Here is an 18,130-nt window from a genome sequence, read left to right on the forward strand (position 1 = left end):
CTTTGCTGCTGTTTGCTTGTTTGTCGGTGCTTGAGACGATGTCATCTGCACATGTACACACGCGCACACGCACTCACCTCATACCACCACCATTACCACCCCATTGTATGGATGTGTGTGCTTGTGTGGCAGGCGTGTGCGACGGGCCACTACAGCGAGCCTGGGTCTGACGGGTGCACGGCGTGCCCTGCAGGGACGTACTGCCCAACGCAGGAGGGCCCGCAGCGGCGGCCGACGGCGTGTGCAGAGGGGACGTATGCGGATGCGGAGGCGCAGACGTCGTGCACGCTGTGCCCTGCTGGGTATGCGTGCTACGATGCGAGTGTTGCGCCTGTTGGGTGCGCTGCTGGGACGTACAGCGGGGAGGGCGCGACCAACTGCACCACATGCCCTACCGGGCACTATTGTGCGTTCATGTCGACAACCCCTCGCCGCTGCGCTGCTGGCACCTACGCGCACGAAGGCCAGGGTGAATGCACCGCTTGCGTTGCTGGTCAGTATTCGCTTGCGGGAGCGTCGTCATGCAAAACGTGTGCCTCTGGATACTACACCACCAGCAACAGCTCTTCCACATGCAGTATCTGTCCGACTGGCTATGCTTGTGGGGATCCATCCTCTTCCCCGGTGGAGTGCCCTTCCAACAGCTTCGCCCCTGCTGGCTCCACGGTGTGCCAGTCGTGCCCCGACGGCTACTCCTGCAACGGCGACAGCTTGGACCTCTGCCCGCTCGGCCAGTACTCGAATGGCGGCACGTGTGAGGACTGCCCTGCCGGAAACTATTGCCCGAACCCCTTGTCGCAGCCCATCCAGTGCCCATCTGGGCGCTATGCGAACGAAACTGGCCGCTCGAGCTGCCTGCCGTGCCCAAAGGGCCACTCCTGCTACAACCCTGCCCATGCCCCAACGGCGTGTGCTGCGGGCACGTACAGCATCGCTGGCGCCATTGGCTGCGATGCATGTTCATCCGGCACATTCTCCAGCGAAGGCGCCGACCACTGTTCTCCATGCAGTCTTGGCTACACCTGCGCCGACCCATCCTCGCCCCAGCCCTGCCCTGCTGGCACGTACTCCACCTCTGACGGTGTTTGCAGGGACTGCGATGTTGGCTCGTACAGCCCGGCTGGCTCGCACGCGTGCTTCCCATGCCCGCCCGGGTATGCATGTGGCGATCCTGGCAGCCCAACGCTGTGCTCCAACGGCACCTGGTCGCCCGGCGGTGACGTGAGCGTGTGTGAGACGTGCGTTGCCGGGTACAAGTGCGTCTCCGGCATGCAGCCGGTCGCTTGTCGGTCTGGCACGTACTCGACCAGTGGCGCTTCCACTTGTGAGCCGTGCCCCGTCAACCACAAGTGCACGGCCACAAACGTTGTGCCCGAAGCCTGCGATGACGGCGACTATTCCCCTGCGGGAACCACGTTCTGCTCGTCGTGCCCTGCTGGCTACGCGTGCGACACGGGCGAGCCTGTGGCCTGTGGTGACGGGTGGTATTCCCTTGATGGCGAGATGATGTGCACTTCCTGCCCTGCTGGGTCGTCGTGCCCCGTTCCCGAGGTTGCGCCTGTGGCTTGCGGCTCGGGCTACTACGCGCTTGGCGGCAACACGACATGCTCCCTGTGCCCTGCTGGGTTCCAATGCCTGCAGGCAAGCACGCCGGTTGCCTGTGCTGGTGGATTCTACTCTCGAGCTGGCTCGATCCGCTGCTCGGAATGCCCACCTGGTTATGCGTGCCCAACGCCCTCCGATACGCCAGTTGTCTGCTCGCCTGGCTCGTACAGTGTTGGGCAGCAGCAATCCTGCACCAACTGCACCGCTGGCTTTGCTTGCCCCTCCATCACAGACCCCGCGGCGGCCGTGTCCTGCAAGGCGGGCACGTTCTCGGGATCTGGCGCCGAGCTGTGCAGCATCTGCCCCGCTGGCATGTATTGTTCTGCTACAAACACGGCGGATGGCGACCAGCTGGCCTGCCCGGCCGGCAGCTTTTCCGTAGGCGGCCAGGCCACATGCACGGTATGAGTCGCCCACATGCTGGGCTGATTTAGTGGTTTGTTGTTTGTTTCATTGTTGTGTCCGCGGATGCGATTGGGTGTGTATGTGCGTGGGCTTTGCTCATGCCCGTTCTTTTGCAGCTCACGCTCGGCTCCGACTCATCGACACACACACACACACACACACACACACACACACACACACAAATACATACGCATGCACACATGCACACACATACACATACACACACAAATGCACACACATGCACACACACAAATACATACGCATGCACACAAACACACACACACATACACAAACACAAACAAATACACTCACACCTCATTTCCTTGTCCCTCTCCCTCCTGTGTGCATGTATGCTTTGCTTCATAGCAATGCCCAGCTGGATGGGCGTGCCCTGCTGTTGATGGCAGCCAGAACTTCCCGTGCCTGCCCGGCACGTTTTCTGGGCCGAATGCGACCATGTGCACCGACTGCGCTGCTGGTGAGGCCTGCCCCGTGCCAACAACGGACAGCAGCATCACGTGTGCACCAGGCACTTATGCGGTTGCGGGCTCCACGTACTGTACAACCTGTCCCAAGGGCAAGGCGTGCAAGGACACAGCCACGGACGCCACGCAGGACTGCCCGGCAGGCTCATACTCGGTTGGCGGGCAAGTCAACTGCACAGAATGCCGTGCCGGGTTTGCGTGCCCTTCTATCTACGACGACCTGCAGATCACATGCGGGTCTGGGTTTTACTCTCTGGCCGGACAGACAGAGTGCACGGTAAGGTTCTTGCGGTCACTTGTCGTCGAGTCTGAAAGTCTTTGTGGTACACTGTTCGGTTTTATGCCGCGACATGGATTGGTTTTCCTGTTCCCAACGCTTTTTTTTTTTCTGTTCACGCTGCTCGTGCATCACCACCTCACCTCGCACCTGTGCTGTGGCGAACACGTCTCAGGGCTGCCCTGCCGGAAGCTACTGCCCCAACACAGCCTCAGAGCCCATCGCTTGTCCACCTGGATCGTACAGCGCAGCACATAGCACAGAGTGCACGGTGCGTCTGTGGTTCTTTGTCTTGTGTTTTTTTTTTTTGGGGGGGGTTCGAGGCAACGTTTCGCAGTGCGTGCTAGTTCTTAATTGGGGGTTTGTTGTTGTTGTTTAAGTTGTTTAAGTTGTTGTTGTTGTTTAAGTTGTTTAAGTTGTTGTTGTTGTTTAAGTTGTTGTTTAAGTTGTTGTTGTTGTTGTTGTTGTTGTTGTTGTTGTTGTTGTTGTTTAAGTTGTTGTTGTTGTTGTTGTTGTTGTTGTTGTTGTTGTTGTTGTTGTTGTTGTTGTTGTTGTTGTTTGTTCAAGAAGGATGTAGAGCATGGCGATGGTATGCGGTGCTTCACCGTGGCCGCCGTGACACCCCATCGTTGCTTGATGTGCTGTGAATGCACTGCCTCACGGTGTTGTTTGCGAATGTACGTCTGACACAACTGAACAGGTGTGCCCTGCTGGGTACGAGTGTTCCAATGCGGCCATCGCCCCTGTGGTGTGCGCTGCTGGCACATACAGCGTCGCCAACTCAACAGCGTGTCTGCAGTGCAACGCCGGGTATGCGTGCCCGTCAGGGTCACAGAACGCCAACGACACACGCTACCTGTGCCCTGCCGGCTCCTACTGCCCGGATGGCCTGAATGTTGTCGTGTGCCCGCAGTACACATACATGCCGACGCAGGGTGCCGCCAGCGTGGACGACTGTCTTCGCTGTCCACCTGGCTACTACTGCCCAGCAGGCACTGGCGTGCTGAGCTCCAACGACCTCTGCCCAGAGGGCTACTACTGCAACGTGAGTGGGCTTTTGTTTCTGTTGTTTGGGGGGCCGTGCATGCACAATTGCTTGTTGCGCGAGACCTCGGCGAGTAAGAACAAACACTCTCGTTCCCCCACTGTTCTTACCTACACACACACACAACAACAACAACAACAACAACAACAACAACAACAACAACAACAACAACAACAACAAATGCACGCATTCACACATGCATTTACACGCGTTTACACACATCCACACACACACACGCACGCACACGCACAGGCTTCGTTTGTTCCCTGCCCAGCGACCACGTACAACGACCGGCGTGGCATCTCGCTGGTGTCGCAGTGCAAGCTGTGTCCAAGCGGGCACTACTGCGACGCCGGCAGCAGCTCGCCACTGCTGTGCCCGCGCGGCAGCTACTGCGAGCCTGGCGTGTCGGTGCCAACGGACTGCGCTGTGGGCTCCTTCAACAACGAGACTGGCGCCGAGGACTCGTCGTTCTGTCAAACGTGCATTGAGGGCCACTACTGCGTGGAAGGGTCCACCGTGCCCGAGCCGTGCCCAGCCGGCACGTACCAGTCGTACACGGGCCGCGGCGCGGATACGGATTGCTTGGAGTGCTGGGCAGGGCACACGTGCCCCTCCACGGGCACGGTGACGCCAACAGAAGGATGCGCCACTGGCCACTACTGCCCACTCGGCACGTCTGTGTCCACGCAGAACCCTTGCCCTGCAGGCACATACTTCAACTTCCACAACGCCACGACCGAGGACGACTGCATGCCGTGTCCTGCGAGCAAGGCGTGCTACTCTGGGACAGGCGGCACGGACCAAGTGCCTGTGTCGTGCGCTGCCGGCCACTACTGCCCAGAGGGCACCCGCTACCCAACTGAGTTTGACTGCCCCGCAGGCACGTATTCGACGTTGACCAACCTCAAGGACGCCGACGAGTGCACGGAGTGTCCCAAGGGGTCGTACTGCACGGGTGGTGACTCAGCCGTGTCCAACACCTGCCCACAGGGGTACTACTGCCCCGCGGGCACGCAGTACAGCACGCAGTTTGCCTGCCCTGCTGGCACGTACGGCGCTGCCACGGGGCTGGTGCGTGTGGAGGACTGCCTTGTGTGCCCAGAGGGTCACTACTGCCCAGCAGCGTCCACAGACCCGCAAACAGACACGCCGTGCCCGGCCGGCACGTACTCGTCACAGGAGGGCCTGCAGCTTGAGTCACAGTGCACCACCTGTGATGCTGGGTACGAGTGCCCGGCCACGGGCATGACCGAGCCAACCATCTGCGAGCCATCCACGTACAGCGCAGCTGGTGCCCAGGCCTGCCAGGTGTGTGTGTGTGTTTGTGTGTCTGTGTGTTTGTGTGTGTGTGTGTCTGTGTCTGTGTCTGTGCGTGTGTACACTCTGTAAGGATGTGTGTGCGTGTGTATATCCTGGAAGGATGTGTGTGTGTGAATGTGTGTACGTATGTGTGTGCCTGTTTCGGTGATTGCTTCTGTGTTTGCGTGTGTTTCATGTGTGTTTCTAGATCTGTGTGTTCAGTGTGTTCAGTGTGTTTCATGTGTGCGCGTGGATGGAGAGCTGTTGTGCGTTGTGCTTCGACGAGTAGCTCACGTTTGCCACTTATTTCTTGCTCATGCCGCGATGCGCGTTGTGTTACCTACTGGTTTTGTTTTTTCAGACGTGCTTGGCTGGGTACTACTGCCCGCTGAATGGCACAACCGAGACAATCATGCTATCGGAGCACGTGTGCCCTGCTGGCGTCACGTGCGAGGCTGGCCGCGACCATGCCCCTGATTTGGTGGACGACGCGTGCCCGGCCGGCTACTACTGCCTTGCTGGTGACATCAACAGTTCGCCCCAGCCCTGCCCAGCAGGGACTTACCTCCCCTTCACTGGCGCTGAGGACTCCGATCACTGCATCGCTTGTCCGCGAGGTGTGTATTCTGACTGCATGCTTCGGTTGTTCTCGTGTATTATGACTTCTGCTTCCCAGGTTGTGCGTGCGTGCGTCTTGTGTTGCGTGTGTGTATGTGTGGTTGTGCATTACGTCGTCGCTTTCTTGCTCTAACGCACACGCACGCTCTGCTTCGTGCTTGCAACAAAGCAGCAAAGCAACAAACCCTCTGCTCATCCTTTGTGAATCTTGCGTCAACTTCTTCCCTTCAATTCTCTTACACACACGCACACGCACCCGCACACGCACACCTTACTCTCCCTCTCGTTTTCAACGCTGACACGCCCCCTTGCACACCTCTCGCTGAATGTTCAGGCATGTACTGCAACGACACGGCGCTGTCGGCGCCTGTTGGCGACTGCCCTGCTGGTTACTTCTGCGAGGAAGGCACGGCTGACCCGCACACGGACCCGTGTCCCATTGCCTTCTACCTGGCCTACACGGGTGCGGAGTCGAGCAGCGACTGTGCCGTGTGTCCTGCGGGCTACTACTGCCCAACCCAGGCCACGGTGACCCCAATCGTGTGCCCGGCTGGCCGTTACTGCCCCACCAACTCGGACCAGCCGTCCAGCTGCCCGCTGGGCACGTACTCCAACAGCACGGGCCTACGGCTGAGCTCCAGCTGCTTGTCGTGCCCGCCCGGCCGCTACTGCAGCGACATGGGTCTCACGGAGCCGTCGGGCCTGTGCGAGGCCGGCTTCTATTGCATTGCCCGCGCACGTTCATCTGCCCCAACCGACGGCGTTACCGGTGACCTCTGTCCCACAGGTACGTGTGTTTGTGTGTCCCTTGTGCGCTTGCGTGATGTGTCGGTCAGTGTGCGTTTGTTTCGTCCTTTGGTTTGACATCGTGATAACGTCACGCGTGTGCATGTGTGTGTGTTTGCGTGTGTGCGGGCGTGCATGTGCACGCGTGTGTACGTGCGTGTACGTGTGTGTGTGTGTGTTTGCGTGCATGTGCATGTGTGTGTGTGTTCGCTGCTGTCTTGTTCTTACCTGTCTCTTCTCACCCCTTGCTTCCTGAGCTTACTCTTTGCCGCTTGTTTTGTTCGCTGCCACCTCTGACCAGGCGGCTACTGTGAGCTTGGTTCCATCCAGCCCGTATCATGCCCAGCAGGCACATACAGCAACACCTCTGGTGCTCTCGATGCCAGCTATTGTGTCGACTGTCCAGCCGGCTACTATTGCGAAGGCAGCAACAAGCCCGAGCCGACAGGTTAGCCCCATCGTGCTCGAACTGTTGCAGTGTGCCATTGTTTGGGTGTACCACATCATCCTTGTCCCAATGCCTCGCTTGCCTCCTGTCTGCGTTCTCACTTGCCGTCTCTGCGTTCTCGCTTACTTTCTGTCCCTTGCGACTTTCACCATGCACGTTCACCCTCGTTCCACTGTTCCGCCCTCACCCTCGCTCACCCCCCCCCCCCAATCTTCTCTCTCTCTCTCTCTCTCTCTCTCTCTCTCTCTCTCTCTCTCTCTCTCTCTCTCTCTCTCTCTCTCTCTCTCTCTCTCTCTCTCACTCTCACACATACACACATGCACACACACACTCTCTCTCGTTGCTGTGTTTCATCGCCTCCTCACCGCGGTCACAGGTGAATGCTACGCTGGGTACTACTGTACTGGCGGTGCGACTGTGGCGACACAGTTCCCCACCACTCCCGGCCACTACACCAAGGCCGGCAGCCCGCACCAGACACCGTGCGAGCCTGGCACGTTCCAGCCCAGCGCACAAGCCTCGTCCTGCCTACCGTGCTTGGAAGGCTTCGTCTGTCCCAGCAATGGTACAACGACGCCAACACCGTGCCCCGCTGGCGGCTATTGCCCCGAAGGCTCGCACACCAAGCAGCCCTGCCCAGCCGGCACGTATGCGCCCACAGGCGGCTTGAAGAACGTGACCGAGTGCACGCCGTGCCCCGTGGGCCAGTACTGTGAGACAACGGGCCTCTCCGCTCCGACGGGCGACTGCCTTGCCGGCTACTACTGCGATGGCGGCAGCGTGACGTCCGTGCCCATGCTGGCCATTGAGGGTGGCGGGCTGTGCCCACAAGGCTACTACTGCCCCGCAGGCACCCGGCACCAGTTTGAGTCGCCCTGCCCGCGCGGCACGTTCAACAACCAGACGGGCCTGCAGTCGTCAGTGGGCTGCACCCCATGCACCCCTGGCTTCTACTGCGAGACAGTGGGCCTGCGAGAGCCAACTGCACCATGCAACGAAGGCCACTACTGCCTTGAAGGCCTTGACCTGCCAAACCCGTCGGATGCTACGTCGCACCTTGGCGACGGCGACGTGTGCCCCCAGGGCCACGCCTGCCCGCTCGGCACGGCCTTCCCTGTGGCCTGCGACAACGGCACATTCACCAACCACACGGGCGCAGCCGCGTGTTATACGTGCCCTGCTGGCTACCAGTGCACGCGCAGGCTGCCGTTCCTCAGCACGCCGGGAGGTGTGTACGATGTGGACGAGTGCCGCACGGGCCACTGGTGCCCAAGCGGCACCGGCATTGACGCCGTTCCATGCCCAGCGGGTACATACAGCAGCAACACGGGCCTACGATCTGCGGGCGACTGCACGCCGTGCGACCCCGGCTACTACTGCTCCCTCACCGGCGCGGAGTCCCTCGTCGATGCCGGCGGCGGCCTGTGCGACGCCGGGTACTACTGCGCGGCGGGCGTGGATGTCCCCGCGCCACAGGCCGAGTTCTCTGGCGTTGGCGGCCCGTGCCCCGCAGGCTACTTCTGCCCGCAGGGCACATCCACGCCGCAGGCCTGCCCTGCTGGCACGTTCTCCAACACCACGCACCTGACCTCGGTCAACGAGTGCATTGACTGCCTGCCTGGCATGTACTGTGGCAGCGAGCACCTCACGGAGCCAACGGGTCCCTGCGATGCGGGCTGGTACTGCACGCTTGGCGCGGACACGGCTCAGCCCACCAGCGCCTCGGGGACGGGCGCCATCTGCCCCACGGGCAGCTACTGCCCGAGCGGCACGTCCTCGCCATTCGACTGCCCAGCGGGTTCATACAACCCGATTGAGGGGCAGGCCGCGTGCTTTGCGTGCCCCTCTGGCTACTACTGCCCCGCAGGCACCTCTGCGTTTGCCGGCTACCCGTGTCCCGAGGGCCACTACTGCCCGCAGAACACCACGTTTGCCACGGAGTATGAGTGCCCGCCCGGGACATTCAACAATGTCACGGGCGCTGAGGCCGTGGAAGACTGCATCCCGTGTCCCCCTGGCTACTACTGCGAGCAGTTTGGCCTGTCACAGCCAACGGGGCCTTGCGACGAGGGCTGGTACTGCCAGCAGGGCGCCTCCACCGCCCGCCCCGCCATCAACTCAACCGACCCCTCCGTGTGTCCGTTTATCGGCCTTGGCGGCCGCTGCCCTCGCGGCTACTTCTGCCCCACCGCCTCCTTCACACCCACGCCGTGCGAGCCGGGGCGTGCGTGCACGAGCGAGGGTCTGGCCGCCAGCGACGAGGAGTGTGCGCCCGGCTTCCTGTGCTACGGCGCTGCCCTCACCGCCATGCCCACGGATGGCGTGACTGGGGAAGTCTGTCCCGCGGGCTACTACTGCCCTGCCGGCAGCTCCACCCCGATTGCCTGCGCGGCGGGGACCTTTTCCAACGTGACCATGGCCACCAACGTGAGCGCGTGCCTGCCTTGCCCAATCGGCCACGCGTGCGTGAGCCAGGCCACCACGGACCCCGAGCCCTGCGCCGCGGGCTACTACTGCAACGAGGAAGGCCAAACAAGCACGACGCCGGGCTCAAAGCTGTGCCCGCCCGGGTATTACTGCCCCGAAGGCACGCCCGACCGCGTCTCGTGCCCGTCTGGCAGCTACCAGGACGAGGACGGCCAGGCAGACTGCAAGCAGTGCCCGGCAAGCTACGTGTGCAACGCCACCGTTGCGCCCGTCACCAACCCGTACCTGGTGGCGTGCCCCGCTGGCTACTACTGCCCCGCCGGCACGCGCTTCGAGCAGGAGTACCCGTGTCCGGCTGGCACGTTCAGCAACGCCCTCGGCTTGGACGAGGAGAGCGACTGCACGCCATGCACAGCCGGCATGTACTGCGAGGAGGCCCACCTCACCGCGCCGACTGGGCCCTGCGACGCAGGCTTCTATTGCACAGGCGGCGCAAGCTCAGCGCAGCCCACAAACGGCACCACGGGCGACGAGTGCCCCGTGGGCTCGTACTGCCCTGCCGGCAGCGAGATACCGGTGGCCTGCCCGGAAGGGAGCGCCACCACAGAGACGAGGCAGTCCCGTGTGGACGACTGCGAGCTGTGTGGCCCTGGCCAGTACTGCGTGCAGGGGCAGCCGGCCGTTGACTGCGACCCCGGCTTTGTGTGCAAGCAAGGCGCGACCGTGCCAGACCCGGTTGCGTTTGCGTTCAACGACGAGCTGAACCAGACCACGGGCGGGTACATCTGCCCCGCGGGGCACTACTGCCCAGGTGGCACGGGCGCAGAGCTGCTGTGCCTGCTGCACACGTACCAGCCAAGCCCTGGCCAGAGCGCGTGCCTGCCTTGCCCTGCCGGGCAGCAGTGCCTGACGCTCGGCCTCTCCGACACGGAGGACTGCGACATTGGCTACTACTGCGAGGAAGGCGTGGCGCCGCAACCGTGCCCGGGTGGCACGTACGGCGCCGGCGATGGCCTGCGCAGCAGCGGCGAGTGCACGACGTGCCCTGCCGGACACTACTGCAGTGGTCTCGGCGAATCTGCGCCCACGGGCGAGTGTGCCGCGGGCTACCTGTGCCCGCAGGGGCAGAGCACGGCCACGCCGGCTGCCCACAAGTGCCCGGCCGGCAGCTACTGCGAGCAGGGGGCCATCACGGAGACCAAGTGCCCTGCTGGCCGCTTCCGCGCCAACGAGCAGGGCGAGGGCCTGGACGACTGCGACCTGTGCACGCCTGGGTACTACTGCGACCGCACGGGGCTCACGGCGCCAACAAACCCCTGCGCTGCGGGCTACTACTGCCCCTCGGGTGTGGAGAATGCCCTGGCAACGCCGTCCAACTACCAGTGCCCGCGCGGCTCGTACTGCCCGCAAGGGTCGCCGAGCCCGACCCAGTGCCCCGATGGGACGTACCAGGACCAGCTGCGCCAGTCAACGTGCAAGCTGTGCCCCGCCGGCTACTACTGCAACAATGGCGCGGAGGAGCCCGTCATCTGCCCCGCAGAGCACTACTGCCCCGCCAACTCGTCGCTGCCCACCGTATGCCCGGACGGCACGTACAACGAGGGCGAGGGCCTGACTGGCGCGGAGAGCTCCCCGTACGAGTGCCCGCCGTGCCCTGGCGGAAAGTACTGCACCCAGGGGCGCATCACGGGCGACTGCGTTGCCGGGTACGTGTGCGTGTCCGCGAGCCCAAGCCCAACGCCAGACCTTGAGGACGGCACCGCCCGCCTCTGTGACGCGGGCCACTACTGCCCGGCCGGCACCATCAACCCCACGCCGTGCCCCGCGCGCACGTACCGGGACACCTCTGGCGCGGAGCAGCTGAGCCAGTGCGCGAGCTGCCCTGCCGGCTTCACGTGCGGCAGCGCCACGGTGACCCCGGAGCCGTGCCCAACGGGCTACTACTGCCTCGAGGGCGACGACCCAACGCCGTGCCCTGTCGGCACGTACAACAACGCAACTGGCGCAGAGGATGCGCTGGACTGCATCGAGTGTCCCGCGGGCTACATCTGCGAGACAAGCGGCACGTCCACGTACGAGCTCTTCTCCTGCATCCCAGATCACTACTGCCCCCAGGGCGTGGACAGCCCCATCCCCTGCGCAGACGGCTCACGCTTCAGCGGCACTGGCCTCGGCTCTGAGGACGGCTGCACGCTGTGCCCGGGCGGGTTCCGCTGCCCCGGCCTCGATGCCAACGACCGCATGAAGCTCATCCCCTGCACCGCCGGCACCTACTGCCCCGCTGGCGCCACGGAGGCCACGACCTGCCCCGGCGGATACTACTGCCCCTCGCAGGCGTCCGCCCCCGTCATCTGCCCTGGGTCGCACTACTGCCCCGCCGGCAGCACCGATCCCACGGCGTGTGTCGCCTCGTACTACTGCCCCGAGGGCAGTTCGTCGCAGCGGCAGTGCCCTTACGGCTACCGCGGCAACTCGCAGGCGGTGGTTGACGCAAACGACCTGGCAACAGTGTCCACGGCCTGCGAGGCGTGTCCCGCGGGGACGTACGCGTACCTGGACGATGACGACCTGGTGCAGTGCGGCAACTGCCCGACGGGCTACTTCTGCCCGCTCGCCGCTGGCGTGGACGCAACAATGGCGCAGGTGGACTGCAACACCAACTCCCCCACGTACGTGTACGGCGACATTGACCAGAGCGACCTGACGCTGCAGTCGTCCTACTACTGCGAGTGCCCTGTTGGCCATTACTGCCCCAACAACACTGCGCTGCCGGTGGCCTGCCCCGCAGGCACGTACAACGACGCAGCTGGCAGCACCTCCCTGGACGCCTGCAAGCCGTGCCCGGCCAATACGTACAACCCGGAGACGGCGCAGGCTGCCTGCCTGCCGTGCGGGTCCAGCGCGTACTCCGCAGCCGGTGCCACATCGTGCATCTGCTACGGCAACAACCGCATCTTCTCCCGCGGTGACGGCGAGTGCACGTGCCGGTCTGGCTTTGTGTTCTTCGACGAGACTGGGAAGGAGGTGAGCGAGGGCGACAGCCGGGAGTCGTGCCAGCCGGAGACGCTCGCGCCCTGCGCCACCAACCAGGTGCTGTTTGGGAACCGCATCTGCGTCAACCCCAACAACCGCGCTGCAGTGCAGTCCGTGTGCGCCGAGGAGTGCCGGGGTGCCACCAACGTGAAGAGCATCAACGCCAACCTGGGCGTGTGCGAGTGCACGCAGTACGCGCTGGTGGAGGAGGTCTGCAACACCACGTGCAAGGCCCTGCAGTCGTCTCTCAAGTGCGCCAATGACGGCACCTACCAGCTCATCGACTCCCTGGGAACCGTCGCCTACGTGTTCAGCGAGTGCGCTGGCTTGCGCGGCACGTGTGCACCCGGAGCACGCATCACACCGACGGCATTGGATGTCGTTGGTAATGATACCGTCGTGGTTGGCGTCTTTGCTGACGACACGTACTGGTTCAACCTGTGTGGTGTTTCCCTCGAGGCTCGACGCCGCCGCAGCAGCAGCGACAGCAACAGCGGCGACAACGCCACGGTCACTGCTGAAAAGCTCACTGCTGGCGGCGTTGATGCTGGTGCTGGTGTTGGTGTTGGTGTTGGTGGAGAGAGTTTCGCCCCTGCTTCTGCTCCTGGGGCTGCCGCGTTTGCTGCGGTGGGGGCGGCGAGGCGAGTGCGTCGTGCCGATGGCAGCGGAGGTGTGTCCACCACCGCCGGCAGCCCGGCCATGCCAAACCCGCTCATCTGCATTGAAGCAGGTCAGGCGGTGACGTTCTCGCTGAGCCGCGACACGGAGCCAGCGTCTTTCCCGCGCTACGACAAGGACCACCTGCTCAACAGCAACCCGGACTTTGACTACGGTGCGTTCCGCGCCCTGGCGACGGTGGTGGAGCAGAGCGAGGCCCCCGTCAACTCGTTTGTGCACACGTTTGAAGACGCTGGCGTGTATGTGTTCTACGACAACGCGCGCCCGAACGCTCGCACGTTTGTACGTGTGATGGAGGAGGGCAGCACATGCACGGAGAGCATCCAGGCTGCGACGGCACAGAACCTGCAGGTTGTGGGCGCTTCCAAATCATCCACGACGCAGGAGCCGGACTTGACCATTGTTGCGGCTGTGCTGAGTGTGCTGGGTGCCATCATCGCGGTTGGCTCCATCGTGCTTCTGATGTACCGCCCGGCCAAGTGGGCCGAGGAGCGGCAGAAGACGACGCGCCCGCAGTACCTGACCAAGGGTGCGGTGTCGCCGTATCTGCTGGCCGCCGCAGACGGGCACGTGCTAGAGCGCATCCGATACGAGCCCAACCTGCTGGAGGGCCTGACGGTGCGGCAGTTGTTTGACCACCTCAACGACTACTCGAAGAAGGTGGATGCGGAGCTGACGGAGCACGACCGGCAGATCACAGACCACCTGCAGAAGATCACCAAGGAGACAGAAGAGCTGCACCTCATGGTGAAGGACATGGACGTGGAGGAGCTCAAGCAGAGCCTGCGGGAGATGGTCGAGACATCCGCCTCGCTCACGGCGTCGCAGCAGGAGCGCATGGCCGCACGCGCCTCAAAGGAGTCTGAGCTCATCGACCGCGTGAATGTGCTACTGAAGCGCCTGGGATCCCGGGTGCGCGTGGAGGATGCGTTGGCAGCAACGCCTGCAAGCGTTGGCAAGCAGCGCAGCGGCGACGCACTGGCGGCTGGCGCTCGACGCCGAAGCGGTGCCGGTGCTGGTGCCATGCTGAGCAGCGGCAGCAGCAAGGCAGGGAGCGATGCAGCGAGCCCAGCATCCCCCACAGCCGTGAGCGGAGACGAGGAGGGCGACGACTCAGGGAAGCAGGAGCTGATGGTGAGCACGCAGCGGCTGCTGGCCAAGCGGGAACAGCAGCACGTGGCAGAGGCAGAGGAGCTTGGCAAGACATCCCTTGCTGGACTCGGCGACCTGCAGACGCTTGACACGGAGGAAGGACAGACCACGCTGGTGAACAAGATGCTTGATGACCTCGAGAAGCAGCTGGACAGCGCCGGCGATGACGGCAAGGAGGGCGACACTGCGGGGTCGGCAACAGACCCGTTCACGCCCGAGGAGGAGGCCGTCATGTCTGCGTTCATCCGCAGCCAGCTCGGCGATAAGTTTGACACCATCGCAGAGAACTCTGAGGAGTACCAGCAGGCGCGGGCAGCTGCAGAGAACATGATCCACCGCACCCGTCGCGATGCAGCCACCATGGCCGCAGAGGCAGCAAAGGGTGATGCCCAGCTCAGCAAGGCAGACGTCGACACAGAGCGTCTGGTGTGTTTGCGCGTTTGTGTGTTTTGTTTGTGTGTTTGCTGTTTGTTTTTGTGTTTTGTTTTGTTGTTTGTTCGTTTTTTTGTTAGTTTGCTTGCTTGCTTGTGTTTCGTTTGTTTGTTTGTTTGTTTGTTTGTTTGTTGTTTGTTTGTGCTTATGCGTTGTGCCATTGCCTTGTGCATGCTGTACATACCCCAACATTGGTATCCTTGTCAACGATGGCCTCCTCTTGTGAGTGAAGCGCATTTACTCACCCAATCATCACATGCCCCACCCCGTCCGTCCCCCCCCCCCCTTGCCACCAACTTTTTCGCGCAATGCTTCCTGTGCCGCCGGTTGCAGATTCTGATGCAGGTTGCGGAGACGCAGACGAGCGGCGAGGAGAGCGGTGAAGGCATGGCGCGGGTGCAGGCGATTGCTGCCCACTATCAGGGTCTGCGCAAGGCTGTGCGGGAGCGCATGAGTGCGGCTGCCAAGCGCAGGAAGGACAAGCGGTGCACAAAGATTGACACAGAGGCTGCGCAGCAGGAGCGCGAGGAGCTTGAGGCCCTGCAGTCCACGCCCGAGTTCAAGGCGCTGTCACGCGAGGAGCGCCGCCTGCGACAGGACAAGATCAAGCAGCGGGCCAAGGCGCGTGCGCGCCAGCGCAAGCGCGTGGTTGAGGCTGAGGAGGACGCCAAGGAGCAGGTGCTGGCCGCGCGCATGGTGAAGCAGCTCAACACGACCGAGCTGAACAAGCTGCAAGAGGCGACCAGGGCGATGGTGCAGGCGACGGCCGGCAGTGAGGATGATGCGGAGAAGATGGCTGCGGAGTTTGACGAGCGACGCAACAAGGCGCGCCAGCACCTGAGCGACCAGCACAAGCAGCAGATGAACCGCATGAAGGAACGGCTGGCCAAGACGCGCCTGAAGAAGCAGGAGGCGCTGACCGTTGCCGTGTCCGAGGCGGTGGAGGTGTCGCAGCTTGAGGTGCCCGAGCTGGAGGTTGCGCCGGAGAGCGTGATGGAGTTGGAGGCCATGGAGAAGAACCAGCAGCGCATGGAGGCTGAGCTGCGCAAGCGCCACGAGCAGGAGCTGAAGGAGCTTGAAGGCAAGCTGCGCAAGGAGGCCGAGGAGGAGGAGAAGCGTGCGCTGGATGCGTTGGAGGAGCGCAAGCAGCAGGTGCTCAAGGAGAAGCGCTCCAAGCTGGAGGCCGAGGTGCGCGCACGGCCTGACCTCTCCGAGCAGGAAATGAACCGGCTCATGAAGCAGCACGAGCAGCAGCTCAACACGCTGTCGGCGCGCATGGACGTGGAGCGCAACCGCCAGCAGGAGCTGATCAAGGCCAAACTGGCGGAGCGCAAGCAGAAGCGCAAGAAGCTGCAGGAGCAGCGGCAGGAGGTGGAGCTGCAGCGCGAGATTGCCACGCAGCGCCAGGAGACAGAGGCGCTCAAGCACGAGCAGGTGCGGGAGGCCGAGCGGGAGGCGATGGTTACCTCCCTGCAGCAGACGGGCAAGGACGCGGAGACGGTGGTCGCCTCTGTGCTGCAGCGGCGCCACGCGCAGGAGCTGCAGCAGATCCGTGAGCAGGTGGAGGCTGAGCAGGACGTGGCGCTGAAGGAGCTCAAGGCAACGATCCAGGAGCGGCACGAGGCGCGGCTTGACGAGCGCGCAACGCGGTACGAGAAGGAGATGGCCGACTTTATGGTGGAGTCTGCGTCCATCGACCCGGAGGCCGCGGAGGAGACGCGGCGCTACATCGAGCAGGCGTACAAGCTGGACGTGTCTGAGCTGGAGAGCGAGTATGAGAACGAGCTTGCGCAGGCGGAGACGGCGACCAATGCGCGGCTGGAGCTGAAGCTGACGGAGATGCTGCTCAAGCGCAAGGAGCAGCACTACCAGGAGTTTGCAGAGGCGCTGCGCGACCTGTCGCCGCAGTCTGACGAGAGCGCGCAGGCGGAGCAGCGGGCGATGGAGCTGGAGCGCATGCGGCAGGAGCTTGAGCAGCAGCGGCGGGAGCAGTTTGAAGAGCTGGAGCAACAGCAGCAGGACATGCTCAAGGAGCTGCTGGCCGAGCACCAGCAGGCGATTCTGCAGGAGGAGCAGGAGGAGCGCGAGCGGATGAGCAAGGAGATTGAGGAGCTCAACGCCGTGCGGGAGAAGATCAAGGAGGAGTCGAAGATGCACATGAAGAAGCAGTACGAGCAGCTGGCCCAGCTGACGGACGAGGACAGCTCTGCGGTGCTGGACCGCTTCAGCAAGAACCAGGCGCACCTCACGCAGCTGCTTGATGCAGAGAAGCAGCGGCAGAAGGCTGCCCTCATGGCCCGGCGTGCACAGCAGATCCAGAAGCGCCGCCAGCGGCGCCGCCGCAGCACAAAGGCGGTGTCCACTGGCGATGGTGGCGACTCGCGGCTCGCCACAGCAGCGACCACCACTCGCGGTAGCGATGGCAGTGATGGTGCGGAACAGCGCAAGTCGGCAGGTGCTGCTGAGGAGGAGGAGGAGAAGAAGCAGGAGGCAGACATTGCCACGTTTGACAGCAACGATGAGGAGGACGAGGATGACGACGAAGATGAGGAGGAGTATGAGGACGAGGAGGCGGAGCTGTCTGCGGAGGGCCCCTCTGCACCGGCCTACGGTCCCGGCGACGCCATCACGTCTGAGCGGCTGCGGGAGTCTGCTGCCTCGACGGGCGTGTTTTCGCGCCTGCAGGCGATTGAGGCGATGCTGCGCTCCACGGGCAAGACGCGTGCGCCCGCGCACCTGGCGGACGACCTGTGCAAGGACTTCACGCTGGAAGGCGATGAGCCCGTGGTTGTGTCTGAGGAGGAGCTGGAGCCGGCAGAGGTGCTGTCGATGGAAGTTGGCGCGGCCGTGTGCGAGTGGCTGTCCGCGCAGCATGGGTACCCGCGCGTGCACGTGCTTGCTGCATCGCAGCTGCCTGGCGTGCGTGCAGATCTCAACAATGCGTACGAGGGCAACGCGTACCGCAAGAGCATGCTGTTTGTTGAGGCTGAGCAGCAGCTTGTGGTGCGGCGGGAGTACCTGCGTGATGTGCACACGCTGCTGCCGCTGCTGCTGCACTCGATGGCGCACGTTGCTGTCGGCGAGATGAAGCGGGACGATGCGCCGTCCTTCCTGGCTTCGTTTCACCGCACCATTGGCCTTGTTGGGCAGCTGCTCCTCAGCGCCAAGCTGGACACGAGCAAGGCGCTCAAGAAGATTGAGTCTGCCAAGCCCCAGGCAAAGAAGGATGCCGCCCGCAAGTTTGTGCAGCCCATGCTGCACTCATGAGGAGTGTGTGTGTGTGTGTGTGTAATGTAAGTCTTTGTGGTTGTGAGCGAGTGTGTGCGCGTGCGTGTGTGTGTGTGTGTAATGTAAGTCTTTGTGGTTGTGAGCGAGTGTGGCGTTGAGCGCGTGTTGCTGGTGCTTTTTCCTGCTTTGTGTGGTGGTTTGATGTGACT

General features: G+C 62.9%; 1 protein-coding gene across 1 annotated transcript in view; it reads left to right on the forward strand.

The window, feature by feature from the left end:
* Nucleotides 1–17,960, forward strand: part of PTSG_02037 (uncharacterized protein) — a gene marked incomplete at its 3' end in the record, with an annotated part of 27,076 nt that extends 9,116 nt beyond the window's left edge. Inside the window, exons 8-17 of the mRNA XM_004997968.1 lie at nt 133–2,007; nt 2,377–2,772; nt 2,948–3,043; nt 3,473–3,817; nt 4,070–5,128; nt 5,481–5,736; nt 6,072–6,524; nt 6,825–6,971; nt 7,348–14,687; nt 15,027–17,960. Of these exons, the coding sequence (XP_004998025.1) occupies nt 133–2,007; nt 2,377–2,772; nt 2,948–3,043; nt 3,473–3,817; nt 4,070–5,128; nt 5,481–5,736; nt 6,072–6,524; nt 6,825–6,971; nt 7,348–14,687; nt 15,027–17,960 (14,901 nt within the window). The remainder of the gene's footprint in view (nt 1–132; nt 2,008–2,376; nt 2,773–2,947; nt 3,044–3,472; nt 3,818–4,069; nt 5,129–5,480; nt 5,737–6,071; nt 6,525–6,824; nt 6,972–7,347; nt 14,688–15,026) is intronic.
* Nucleotides 17,961–18,130: the final 170 nt, after the last annotated feature.

This window comes from Salpingoeca rosetta (assembly GCF_000188695.1).
Source record: "Salpingoeca rosetta unplaced genomic scaffold supercont1.3, whole genome shotgun sequence".
NCBI lineage: Eukaryota > Choanoflagellata > Craspedida > Salpingoecidae > Salpingoeca > Salpingoeca rosetta.